The sequence below is a fragment of the Podarcis erhardii genome, assembly GCF_964252035.2.
Source record: "Podarcis erhardii genome assembly, chromosome: 2".
Taxonomy (NCBI): Eukaryota; Metazoa; Chordata; class Lepidosauria; order Squamata; family Lacertidae; genus Podarcis; species Podarcis erhardii.
This window is the reverse complement of record NC_138498.1, coordinates 120,782,683-120,796,146: the sequence shown is the minus strand read 5'-3', so window position 1 is coordinate 120,796,146 and position 13,464 is coordinate 120,782,683. Positions and strand designations below refer to the sequence as shown.

The 13,464-nt window shown below is 48.3% G+C and overlaps 2 protein-coding genes across 5 annotated transcripts in view; one reads left to right on the top strand and one right to left on the bottom strand.

Moving 5' to 3' along the window:
* Positions 1-231: 231 nt before the first annotated feature.
* The window catches only part of LOC309336711 (uncharacterized protein), a 70,784-nt gene continuing 57,551 nt past the window's right edge, over positions 232-13,464 (bottom strand). The window contains exons 1-6 of one of the 3 annotated variants that reach the window (XM_081852917.1): positions 10,699-10,815; positions 8,366-8,991; positions 5,355-5,478; positions 3,609-3,691; positions 3,248-3,374; positions 232-2,040 (exon numbers count right to left, since the gene is read on the bottom strand). In XM_081852917.1, the coding sequence (XP_081709043.1) occupies positions 854-2,040; positions 3,248-3,374; positions 3,609-3,691; positions 5,355-5,478; positions 8,366-8,773 (1,929 nt within the window). In that variant the 5' untranslated portion in view covers positions 8,774-8,991; positions 10,699-10,815 and the 3' untranslated portion in view covers positions 232-853. Of the gene's footprint in view, positions 2,041-3,247; positions 3,375-3,608; positions 3,692-5,354; positions 5,479-8,365; positions 8,992-10,698; positions 10,816-13,464 lie in introns of those variants that run through there. The other 2 variants (XM_081852918.1, XM_081852919.1) reach the window with 2 other exon arrangements.
* The window catches only part of LOC309336627 (uncharacterized protein), a 64,087-nt gene continuing 55,245 nt past the window's right edge, over positions 4,623-13,464 (top strand). The window contains exon 1 of one of the 2 annotated variants that reach the window (XM_081852688.1): positions 4,623-4,703. The gene's annotated coding sequence lies outside the window, so the exon portion shown is untranslated. The remainder of the gene's footprint in view (positions 4,704-13,464) is intronic. The other variant, XM_081852686.1, reaches the window with a different exon arrangement.

Genomic DNA, 13,464 nt, shown 5'->3' with positions numbered 1-13,464 from the left:
TATACGGCTGAACTCCCAGCCCCAGCATTCCCCCATGGTCATGCGTGGAAGTTTTATGTTGTTTCAGTTCTATTGAATTCCTTTTTAACTATTGTATATGCTTTGAACATTCTGTATTTTATCTGTGTTGTTTTAATGTGTGTAGGCCGCCTTGAGTTCCAGTCCAAGAAAAAACAGGATATAAGAATAAGAATGTCATTCATTTGGGTCACCAGTGATGATGACATGAAATCTATTTAAAATGGCTTTATTGATACAACCAACAAAACTATAACAGAACACTGCAAACAACAGGAAAGAGACAGAGGACAACACAACACTTAATATTACTCACTTAAATGACGGACACAAAAGAATCAGAGCAGACAGACAACCCAGGTTTTTTTTTTAAAAAAATGGTAAATGTCTGCCAAGCTAAAGGAGAAGGAAAAAAGGAATGAAAGTACATCATAAACATCCAGCACAGATCAGCGTGACAGAGAAGAGGTATAGAGTCCCCCTGCAGAGAGTGTCTCAGGTTAACAAGCAAAGCTTGTCCCTTTGGGGTGTACAGATAGGACCCCAAAAGATTAGCTAATAGAATACTAAGTATTGGCATCTGAGGCGCTTTTAAAAACGGAAGCATTCACTTCCGGGTTTTCGGCATTCAAAAACCAAAACATTTGGCTTCCGAAGCAGTCGACAACCTAGGTACCACTGTATCTTATATTTCTTGCTCACGTTCTCTCTATAGCGTGCGCGGTGATGGAGTTTCTGCCACAGTTTGAGCATCTATTTTCTCACTCCCCACCCTTTCTCCTGTTGTGGATTATCTGTCAGACAGTATAGTTTAGCTGGGCAGAAAAGCACTAGTCTATGTATATCTCCTTTCTCCTGGGAGTGAATCCCCTGACACGACCATCTGTGCTCTCTTGGGAGTTTTTTCCACAATCCAGGCATTTCTAGGATTCGCCAGAGTCTCCTCCATGTGGATTTTTTTGTGCTCTTTGAAGTGTGTGCTCCACCGGAAGCTCTTCCCACACACGGGGCACATATACGGCTTCTCCCCAGTGTGGATTCTCTGATGTGTCTTGAGGTACGAAATCCCGATGAAGCTTTTCCCACAGTCTGAGCATGTAAAAGGTTTCTCCCCTGCATGCACTTTTAGGTGAATAGCATGGCTTCTTCGGTGACTGAAACTCTTCCCGCACAGGGAACACGTATATGGTTTCTCCCCTGTGTGGATTCTCTGATGAATTGTAAGGCTGGTGTTCCGACTGAAGCTCTTGCCACACTCCGAGCACTTGAACGGTCTTTCCTCTGTGTGCGTGACTTTATGGGAGCTCAGGCTTCGGCTGTGGGTAAAGCTCTTTCCACACAATGAACACGAGTACGGTTTCTCCCCTGTGTGGATTCTCTGATGTGACCTCAGGTCTGTGCTCCGACTGAAGCTCTTACCACACTCTGAACATCTAAATGGTTTCTCCACAGTGTGGTGCTGCAAAGTAAGGCTGGGACTGAGGCAATTTCCACACTCAGAAGAGTTGCAGGTTAGCCCCCTACTGTGTATAATTTGATGGGATGTCATATTTTTCCTGTGTTTGAAATTTTTCCCACACTGCAAGCACGTGTAAGGCTTCTCCTCTGTGTGGGTTCTCTGATGAGAAGTAAGGTGTTCCCGCCGACTGAAGCTCTTCCCGCACTCCGAGCACTGAAACGGTTTCTCCCCTGTGTGGGTTCGTTTGTGTTCGTTAAGGTGCGATTTACTAATGCTTTTCCCACACACCTCACACTCAATCTTTTTCTTGCCTTCACTCCTTTCTTCTTGGGTTTCTGCCTCGTCAAAGTCAGCCTCCGGAAATGACGTTTTCGCACGGCTCATTTCCCCTTGAATTGTTATTTCAGGGGAAAATGTCCCTTCAAAAGCAGATTTGTTGCTCTTTATCTCTTTTGCTTTGCTCTCCGTTGTCCTTCTATGTACCTCCCCGTCTGTACATCGGGCCCTTTTAAAGGATGCTCCATGAGGCTTTTCCTTGTTCCGGCTCACCCAGGCGTCATCTGCTGGATTAGAGGGAGAACACTGGTAAGGTAATAATAATAATAATAATAATAATAATAATAATAATAATAATAATAATAATAATATATTTATACCCCGCCTATGTGGCTGGGTTTCCCAGGGCTTTAAAGGTCAGCACCAACACTTTGAATTGTGCTAGGAAAAAACTGAAACGTGCATTTCTCCTGATGGCGAAATGGATCATCAAACTAGGAGCCAAACCCAATTATCTGCCAATCTTTTGAGGCCCATTTGGATTTCTGAATGCGTGCTCTGGGCTCCAATCCCTCTGGCCGCTTTTCTCTCACCTCCCCCAGGAGAGGGAGAAACCAAGAAAGTGTGGGCGCACTTGCTTCACCTTCCCAAAGGATGTGGTAAAACTCGGATCTAATGAAATTGACCTGAGCTTCGAAAAGCACAAAGAGCTCCAAAAGGAAGTGGGGCAGAGCGTCGTACTTCTGACTTCCCTTCAGTTGAATGTACTTTTCAAAGAAGAAAATGGGACCTGCTTTTAGCACCAAAGGACCAAGCGAGGGGCAGCGAGGGAAGGGGGGGCTCAGGTGTTTTGTGGGAGAAGACCTCGTGGCCTAGATAAAGAGGGGGCCACATAGAGAGGCTTGGAGGACCAGATTTGGCCCCTGAGCTTCAGATTCTCCATCCGTTCCATACACAAAAGTGCTCCGCGATGGGATTTCTCCTGGCAGGTTCGCAAAGGACCTAGGGTTGCGTCCAAGGATGCTATCTACAGTGGTGGCCCGCAAGACGAATGCCTCGCAAGATGAAAAACCCGCTAGACGAAAGGGTTTTCCGTTTTCGAGGCACTCCGCAAGACAAATTTCCCTATGGCAGTGTTTCCCAACCTTGGGCCTCCAGCTGTTTTTGGACTACAACTCCCATCATCCCTAGCTAGCAAGACCAGTGGTCAGGGATGATGGGAATTGTAGTTCAAAAACAGCTGGAGGCCCAAGGTTGGGAAACACTGCCCTATGGGCTTGCTTCGCAAGACGAAAACATCTTGTGAGCCTTGCGATTTTTTTTCACTCCCCCACCCCTTTTTCTAAGCCGCTAATAGGGTTGCTTCGCAAGACGAAAAAACCGCTAGACGAAGAGACTCGCGGAACGGATTCTTTTCGTCTTGCGAGGCACCACTGTATCTATCAAGGCTTTCGAAACTGACTTTATCAACCAAAGGGAAAGAAGGAGCCTTACCCAGAGAGGCCAGATTCCCATAATTCTCCACCATGACTTCCCACTGCAGGGCTCTTTGGCCCGGATCCAGCAGAGCCCACTCCTCCTCTGTGAAATACACAGCCACCTCCTCAAACGTCACCGGAACCTGGAAGGGAAAGGAGACAATAAAAAACAGCTCCTCCTCAGGGGGATGTGCTAGATGATCTCTTCCGACTCTATGATTCTGTCATCCCACCTCCACGGAGGGGCCTACAGAGGATTTCCCCCATGTGGCGCTTTGACACAAGCAAAGGGGAAGAGGCAGATTCTCTTCAGCCTGCAGGGGAGGGGGAGGGGATGGAGCCAGTCGATCTGATCTGTCCAGAGATCCGTCCTTTACCGGATCCGGCTGCAAAGAGGCTGCTTCTGATCCACCACGGAGAGGAGACGATTCCGTAGCTGTTCCTGGCGACTTTCCGCCACCTGCAATTCACACAAATGTGGTTTAAATCCTTGGTAACCGTTTATGCATCTCAGCGACTTGCAAAACAATAATAATAATAATAATTTATTATTTATACCCTGCCCTTCCCGGTTCAAAACCGGGCTCAGGGCAGCTAACAACAAATTTAAAACACTTAATTATAAAAGCAACATAAAATACAGTATAAAAACATGAATAACAATAAATTCAAAAATCAGTTTAGGGGAAATAAGCATTAGATAATCCCAAGGACTAGCTGGCTGACACTTTTTGTTTCTTGGGCACAATTTGGTTTTGACAGATTACACTGCTGTGGACAGTGACTAAGGAAGGGGGGGTGCGTTTGGGTGTGGGCCACCCCAGGTGTCATCACTGAGGCGGGTGACAAAATGGCAAAAATACAGTGGTGCCTCGCAAGACGAAATTAATCCGTTCCGTGAGTCTCTTCGTATAGCGGTTTTTTCGTCTTGCGAAGCAAGCCCATTGACAGCTTAGCGGATTAGCGCTATTAGCGGTTTAGCGGCTTTTAGCGGATCAGCTGATAAGTGGCTTAGCGGCTTAGGAAAAGGGGGGGAGGGGAAAAAACCCGCAGGAACTCGCAAGACATTTCGTCTTGCGAAGCAAGCCCATAGGGAAATTCGTTTTGCGAAGCGCCTCCAAAACGGAAAACCCTTTCGTCTAGCGGGTTTTCCGTCTTGCGAGGCGTTCGTCTTGCGGGGCACCACTGTATGCGTTTTTAAAATAAATAAATAAAAATTGGGCTCACGACACTTTTTTTTGAAAAAACAACTCCTGCACCCACCGCACCCCCCTTCCTACGCCACTGGTAGCTAGGTGAGGCAGGGAATACTGGGTGCCGCAGTGCGGGGCCTGTAGCGTGCCTGAGCCACGCGTCTTTCCTGAAGGGGTGGCAGTGGGCAGATGGCCTGCAAGCTCCGTGCTGCTTTTTGGAGCAGCGTGGGGCTTGCGTCTGCCCACCGCCTCAGCCGCCCTACAGCTGAGGGGGAGGCTGCAGAGAGGCTCCACGCAGCGTGCCCTTCTTTGGCTTGCCCCACCCCTGTGGATAGCTCTCCTCACCCCCGGCTACGGGACACTGTTCCGGGCACCCAAGCAGCTAGCTATGCCACTGGCTGTTGAAGCAGATTTACAGTGCAACTGCTTTTTAAGTTTCCACTAGGATGAAGCATGCAAATTCCACTCAGGTGTGCCAACTTTAATAAAATATTGGGGAGGAGGAAGGTAAGCTCTGCCCCTCGTAATCAATCACAAGAAGCAGAGATCACACACCATTTGAACGGCAACGTCTGGCAACTTGAGGGGGGCCCAGCCCCCTCAAATATTTTTTTGGGGGGGCTGGGAGTGGGCAAAGGGATCTCGACCCCTAAGGGTTGGCTTTTATGATTCTACTCCTTACAGCAACACAGATGATGGGAGTTGTCCAACGACATCCAGAGAGCCCCAGGTTGGCAAAGCCTGTCGTGGAGATGGTCTTCAGGGCGGGATTCGAATCCACCACCACCTCTTTTTGGTGCTTTCCTAGCCATTAACACTTTTCGTCCCTCATGTAGTGTTGAAGGGGAATGTAAAAACAGCCCCTGGGGGAATTTTGAGCCTAGCCAGCAGAGGGAGGCCAAGTGGCAAAATGTGTGCTCCCGCCCTCACCTGGCGTGGCGGCCCCTCCATCGCCCTCCTGCACGATCCACCTGAACGACAGCCTCCGCATGGCATCCTCTGGCGATGTCTCCTCTGCCTCAGGGAACTCAGCAGCGACTTCTCCCAACAGTCCCTTTGCGTAAAACAGCAGCGAGAAACCCATAAGATAAGGGTGAGGGGGAATCTCAGGGCAGGGAGCTGGCATGAATCCCGTGAATCCCAGCGAGACTCTTCCAGAGGCCACGTCCCCTCCCCAACTTTCTCCCCAGGCCACGCCCCAACTTTCTCCCCAGGCCACACCCCCAACTTTCTCCCCAGGCCACGCCCCCTTCCCAACCTTCTCCCCCAGGCCACGCCCTTCCCAACCTTCTCCCCAGGCCATGCCCCCTCCCCGACATTCTCTCCAGGCCACGCCCCTCCTTAGGTGCTTTCTCATACCCTCCAAGTACCCTGATTTTACAGGGACAGTCCCAGGATTATTAAATCCATCCCGTGTCTGGATTCAATCTTGTAATGTCCCTACTCCCCCGCCAGTGCCGCTGCCTCCAAGCTCAGGGAGGAAAATGAGCGGGCGCTTGTCCCAAGCAGCAAGCATCCCATCGCCTCTCCGTGGCCTCTGCTGCTAGAGAGCGGGCGAGGAGGAGAGGCTACCACCACTGAGGACCAGATCCACGTGATGCCAGCTCCGAGGGGCAATCTGATCAACAAAAGGCAGCATGTGGGCTAATAATGTATTGGCAATATTTATGACACACTATCAATTGTTTCTTCCAGTAGCACCATAAGATAAAGGTAAAGGGACCCCTGACCATTAGGTCCAGTCGTGGCTGATTCTGGGGTTGCGGCGCTCATCTCGCTTTATTGGCCGAGGGAGCCAGTGTGCAGCTTCCGGGTCATGTGGCCAGCATGACTAAGCCGCTTCTGGCGAACCAGAGCAGCGCACGGAAACGCCGTTTACCTTCCCACCAGAGCGTTTCCTATTTATCTACTTGCACTTTGACGTGCTTTCGAACTGCTAGGTTGGCAGGAGCAGGGACCGGGCAACGGGAGCTCACCCCGTCGCGGGGATTCAAACCGCCGACCTTCTGAATGGCAAGTCCTAGGCTCTGTGGTTTAACCCGCAGCACCACCCGTGTCCAAGTAGCACCTTAGAGACCAACTAAGTTTGTTATTGGTATGAGCTTTTGTGTGCATGCACACTTCTTCAGAATTTTGTTTTTTTATTTTGTTTCGACTATGGCAGACCAACACAGCTACCTACCTGTAACTATCAATTGTTTCTTCATCCATATTCAAAAGCCATATAATACGCGCAAGAAGTCACAAACTAATAGAAACGGATAGAAGTCAAATAAATATTCCATCAACAGGAATGCTTAGAATGGTGGATAACCACAAAGAAACACTGAAGTTAAGGAGAAAGCCTTTCCACAGTTTATATCTATATTGTTTGGTTGGGAATGAACAGGAGCCGGGTGGTGCTGTGAGCACAGCGGCAACAAACAGCAAACAGAACAGTTCTTCCGAGATAATGAATAATTCAACAATATTTCTTCATCAGCAAGTTAATAGTCCCCAAAGGTACGTAAAGTGATCATGGATCAGCTGTCACTACTACACTTTTTGCTGTTTGTTGCTGTTTATGAATTCAGAAACAATTGAGAGTGTTTCATAAATATTGCCAATACATTATCAATTTTGAGGTCTTAAAAGGTAAAGGTAAAGGTACCCCTGCCCGTACGGGCCAGTCTTGACAGACTCTGGGGTTGTGCGCCCATCTCACTCTAGAGGCCAGGGGCCAGCGCTGTCCGGAGACACTTCCGGGTCACGTGGCCAGCGTGACAAAGCTGCATCTGGCAAGCCAGAGCCGCACACAGAAACGCCGTTTACCTTCCCGCTGGTAAGCGGTCCCTATTTATCTACTTGCACCCGGAGGTGCTTTCGAACTGCTAGGTTGGCAGGCGCTGGGACCGAGCAGCGGGAGCGCACCCCGCCGCAGGGATTCGAACCGCCAACCTTTCGATCGGCAAGTCCTAGGCGCTGAGGCTTTAACCCACAGCGCCACCTGCGTCCCCTTTGAGGTCTTAGATATATGTTAAATATTCATAAGTGTACCAACCAAGCACGTACATAGATCAGCACAGGAAGAGCGACCTGGAACAATTTTTGATTCCCAAACTGTCCCAAACTGACCAAATGTTTTCTCTGCAAGGTCAAAGGAAAATGGAAAAGCCTCCCCATTGTCTTTTCCTTCACAAATCCTGTCTTAAGGGTATGTCTGTGTTTGAATAGGGTGTGAGCCTATGACCTGGCCCAGGAAGTAAGTATTTATCATTACAAAAGCCTGGCCAGGCTCCCCAGGCAATCCAATCAAGTGACCATTAATAGGTAACCTGCCAGACAGGAGATAAAAAACGACAGGAGAAAAACAACATTCAAATTTCTGTTTTAGACCGCTTTTTCTGTGATGTCGGTATGATGTTTCTGGGAGTGGTCTTGATCTACAGGGTGGCAATTTCAAAAGTCCATATTAGGCCTTGCGCGCCATTTTTTGGGGTTCCCCCTCCTCTCCTGCGTGTGAGGGGAGTACCCTGTTGCAACAGATCAATAAAGATCAAGCTTACTAGCTGCTTTGCTTCTCAATATTCTCTGGTTGACCTCTGTTATTCTCTCCTACCAGTAGGGAACCTATGTAAGGACTCTATATGGGCTCTTGGATACCCCATAGGGGGAAAAGGGCAGATTTTTGTTTACAACAGCACAAGGAGACTTGATTTTTTAAAAAAATTGGTTTGTGTCTGATTTTGCCCCTTACTAAAACTGGATGCTCTGAGCTGCCCAGGAGTGTGGTGGAGTCTCCTTCTTTGGAGGTCTTTAAGCAGAGGCTTGACAACCATATGTCAGGAGTGCTCTGATGGTGTTTCCTGCTTGGCAGGGGGTTGGACTCGATGGCCCTGGTGGTCTCTTCCAACTCTAGGATTCTATGACCTTGGAAGCACCAGGAGAAAACCCTCTCTCACCTGCAGCTCTGTCTGCTTCTTCTCCTCTGCCCGACTCAGGAGGAAACCTTCGGCCAGGGCCACCGCCTGGGAACTGGTCTCCGCTCCGCATTCCCTCACCCAGTTCTCCATCTCCGGGGGGAGGACAGCCAGGAACTGCTCCAGGATCACTAAATCCAGGATCTGAGCCTTGGTGTGTCTCTCCGGCTTCAGCCACTGACGGCAGAGATGGTGGAGTCGGCTGCAAACCTCTCGGGGTCCCTGGTCATCCCAGTAGCCGACCCCCCTGAAGCGTTGGCACTCAGCATGTGGCCTATGGATGCCCCGGTCCTTCTGCACCACCCTTTCCCAGAACCCCCTGCTGCTCACAGTCTTGACATTTTGGGGGGCTCTTCCTGTTTTGGGGGCATCCGTGTCTCTCCCTTCCATCTTCAGGCTGCGCTTCTCCTCGGACCCCTAGCAGGGCTCGAAAAGCCTCATTGACCGGCCACCATCTTCCTCCTAACCATTGGGATTTGGGGGTTGGGGGACAAATTGGGCAAAGATAGGCCAGACTTTCTGCAGCACAACAGTTGCAAACACCGCTGCCCCCCCGTCCCAGAAGTCAGAAAGCATCAGCAGGTCAGCGTTGAGAACAAGGCTTCTTCCTGCAAACAATTGAAATAAATAAATAAAGGTCTTATATATATATATAATAAATGTTCATAAATGTACCAAGCAAGGTAAAGGTAAAGGTACCCCTGCCCGTATGGGCCTGTCTTGCCAGACTCTTGGGTTGTGCGCCCATCTCACTCAAGAGGCCGGGAGCCGGCGCCGTCCGAAGACACTTCCGGGTCACGTGGCCAGCGTCCAGCGTGACAAAGCTGCTCCGGCGAACCAGCACCAGAGCAGCACACGGAACGCCGTTTACCTTCCCGCTGGTAAGCGGTCCCTATTTATCTACTTGCACCCGGGGGTGCTTTCGAACTGCTAGGTTGGCAAGCGCTGGGACCGAACGACGGGAGCGCACCCCGCCGTGGGGATTCGAACCGCCGACCATGCGATCAGCAAGTCCTAGGCGCTGAGGTTTTACCCACAGCGCCATCCGCGTCCCCCTAAGCAAACACGTACATAAATATATAAACCACGTCTGAAGCAGCACAGGAAACCATTTTGGCTCCCAGACTGACCAAATGTTTTCTCTGCAAGGTCAAAGGAAAATGGAAAAGCCTCCCCATGGTCTTTTCATTCACAAATCCTATCTTAATTGTATATCTGTGTATGAATAGGGTGAGCCTATGACCTGGCTCAGGAACTAAGTATTTATCATTACAAAAGACTGGCCAGGCTCCCCAGGGGATCCAATCAAGTAAGCATTAACAGGTAACCTGCCAGACAGCAGAACAACAATGACAGGGGACAAACAACGCACTTAGTTTTCTCTTGAGCTACACCCCTTTCTGCGATGTAGGTATGATGTGTCTGGGGTGCTCTTGGACTCCAAGGCGGCCAATTTAAAATGTCTATATAAGGGCGGACACACCTTCTTGAATTACATACCCAGCACAATGGAACCTTACGAAAGGACAATACGAGTGGACTCTCCCTGCCCTGACCACAGCAAAAAGACCGATACTGATGAATTGGAAAAATAAAAATGTGGCTTCCTTCTACGATTGGATTGAAGACTTATACAAACTCGCAGCATACGAACAATTTGCATACAAACATAGACTTGCCATGGGCAAATGCAATGACATTTGGAATCCATTCTTACAAATACTGTCATAGGTTAAGATCTGGTAAAGTATAATAATAACTTTGTAAAGTATACAGTTTTGGGGGGGTTTTCCCTCTCCCCCCTTTGTTTTCCCTTCTGTTTCTCTTCTTCTTTTCTCTCTTTTATTTACGTCTCACCGTGTTCAGTGCACATATAATGATGTGCTTTTTGAATTCTCAATAAAGATTTATTTATTTATTTTTAAAAAGATTTACCGCCGCAGTTTACCACTGTGCTACAGCCCCTCCACTTAAATAGGAACACAGGAAAATGCTTTATTCGGGGGAGCCTGGCCACTTGCCCTGCATCGGAGGCAGACCACTGATCCACCCAGCTTGGTATTGCCCACACGGACTGGCAGCAGCTGCCCTCCAGAGTTTCAGACAGCCCTACCTGGAGATGTTGGGGGCTGAACCCCGGGACTTTCTGCTCGACCAACCCAGCTAAGGCTCTTCCAATTCCAACCTGCCTGCCTTTTGTCTCCATTGCCCTCTCTGCCTCTTCTTCCAATGCCCACTTCCCAATTTTTTCCTGCCTTGGGATTCTCCTCCATCAATGCCCCAGTGCACCCCCCCCCAATGCACTTTGGACTCACCAGGTCCCTGGATGGAGAGGGCAGGAGGTGGAGACCATCTGGGCAGCATCTGGGGGGGACCTGCAAAAAATAAGAATAATCAAAGCATCTTTAGAAGGAGGCGGGGCAGGATGTGACCCTTCCAGAGCCTCCTTCCAGGGCTCTCTAGGAACCCAGACACTCTTCCCCTTAACCCTTAGGCTGGATCCCTCTCTTTGAGCAATCAGTTTATTCTCATTTATGAATTGCTTCCTCTCCAAAAAAAGTAATTTTTTTAAAAAAGGCTACTTTCCAAATTTATACATTTCATCCATTCGACATTTCAAAATTTGACTTCCTCCCCCCTCCTTCTGTGGTTCCCTAAACTTGTTTCTTAATTATCTTCCGCATATCCAAGTTCATTTAATTTCCTCATTTATTTATCTACTGTAAATATATACTCTTAGGAAACTGCAGGTTATGACACTCATCCTGCTAAGGTTTTTATCTGTTTACAATTTATCTGTAAATATTCAACAAACCCTTTCCATTCTTTTATCTCAAAGTGATTTTGCAGCAAAAAACCAAACAAAAAACACACACCGAAACAAGTGAAATTCCATATGTAACTGTATAAATGCCTTCTAGACATCTGGAGGTGAAGCTTTAAAAAAAAATGTTTTAATGTTTTATTATGTTTTTAGACATGTTAGAAGCCATGTTAGAAGCTTTGTGCAAGGGCACAAAGGGTTTTGAAGAGGTTGTTGTCCTGTGTTGGGGGAAAAGGGAGTTGTTGTGTATTGAGTCAAAGGATTTTATATCTGTATTATTATTGTCTGTAATTGCATTAGGGTAAAGTAACTGCCTTTTGGTTCCAGAGGGTACAGCTACTATTGGTTCATTTAAGTTGCTGTATTTGGATCCTCTATCTTATTGGTTGCCTCCAAAAGGCAGGACTGTGATTGCCTGATATTGTTCCCTCCAAAATGTATCCCTTCTAGCTAGTTCCCTGTCCCTATAAATGTAGCTCTCCCCCCCTCAGGTCTTAGTCTTGTTGCTTTAATAAAGAAGTGTTACTAGAGAACTGTCTCCAGCATATTATGTCAAGAGAGCTGAAATCACAAACCCCACGTCACAACAGGAGTCATAATCCATATTATCTGGAGAGCACACCAGACTGCGGGAAAATCCAATCCAAAGTGCAGCAGAAGCAGAAACAAAAACTAGAACGGACAACATGGATGCCTATGTGGGTGGTGCTGTGGTCTAAACCACTGAGCCTCTTGGGCCGGCCGATCGGAAGGTCAGCAGTTCAAATCCCTGTGACAGGGTGAGCCCCTGTTGCTCTGTCCCAGTTCCTGCCCATCTAGCAGTTCGAAAGCACACCAGTGCAAGTAGATAAATAGGTACCAATATGGCGGGAAGGTAAATGGCGTTTCTGTGCGCTCTGGTTTCCGTCACAGTGTCCCGTTGCGCCAGAAGTGGTTCAGTCCTGCTGGCCACATAACCCAGAAAGTTGTCTGTGGACAAACACTGGCTCCCTCGGCCTGAAAGCGAGATGAGCGCCGCAACCCCATAGACGCCTTTGACTGGACCTAACTGCTCCTTTGCGTTTTATGCGTCTGTGTTTAGAATGAGGAAGACTGGAGTCTGAATTTACCTTTAAAGTGAGTTGAAACTACAGTTCGGGGGAAGAGAAAGTACTTTGAATGCAGGGGGCCTCTCACGTTCATTTTCCAGCACCATCTCCAGAGATATTTTCTGTCTGAAACACTGGGCAGCCGCTGTCAGTCAGCAGAGTCAATACTAAACTTAATGGACCAATCGCCTGACATAGTAAAAGACAACTTTCTCTGTTGCTGTTCTGCTTGGTTCTAATAATAATAAAAAAATTGCTAGGCTTTCTTGTTGTTCTTCTCTTATCTGGGGTTGGACTAGATGACCCTCGGGGTCCCTTCTACAATTCTAGGATTAATCAACAAGCAGGGAGAAAGAGGAGTATCACCTCTCTGCTTTTCTCTCCCTATTTTATTTGTAGTTACCCGACATCAGGCAGACAGGAGTGTACATGCACACCCAAGCTAAGGTCGGGTGAGGGAACCAGCACCCGAGGGTGAGGAAGAGGCAAGTGGGTGACCCAGGTGACCTGGCAAAGTCTAACCGGAGGGGTTTTTGGCAAGGAGTGGCTTTGGCGAGGACTAAGGAGCTGTGCGGCTGGGGTGGGGTTGGGGTTTGGCAGAGTTGCAGGCTAAAGCAAGCAGAGGCAGAGCCCCAAACAGAAATGAAATTGGCTGGTTTCTCACCTGCTTTCCAGGTTTCTGCTTCTCTTCATGTTTCTGCTTCGCTGCATAGAATCCTAAGAGTTGGGACACCGGGGGGTCATCCAGTCCAACCCTCTGAAATGCAGGAATCTCAGCCAAAGCACCCATGGCACACGGCCAGCCAACCTCTGCTTAGAAACCTCCAAGGAAGGAGAGTTCACCACCTCCAGAGGGAGACCGTTCATTGTTGAACAGCTCTTAATGTTTGATGTTTTATCATGTTTTTAACATTATTTTGGGAATTTATCATCATCATCATCATTATCTTACTGTCAGGAATGATACTGACAGGATACTGTTGTTTTATGATCTTATTAATACAGTGGCACCTCGGTTTTCGAACGTCTCGGAAGCCGAACATTTTGGTTTTCAAACGCTAAAAACCCATAAGTCCCGTATTTTTCCGTGTATAAGACTAGGGTTTTTTCCTGAAAAATAATGTCCAAAATTTGGGGGCGTCTTATACATGGGGACCATCCCCTCCCAT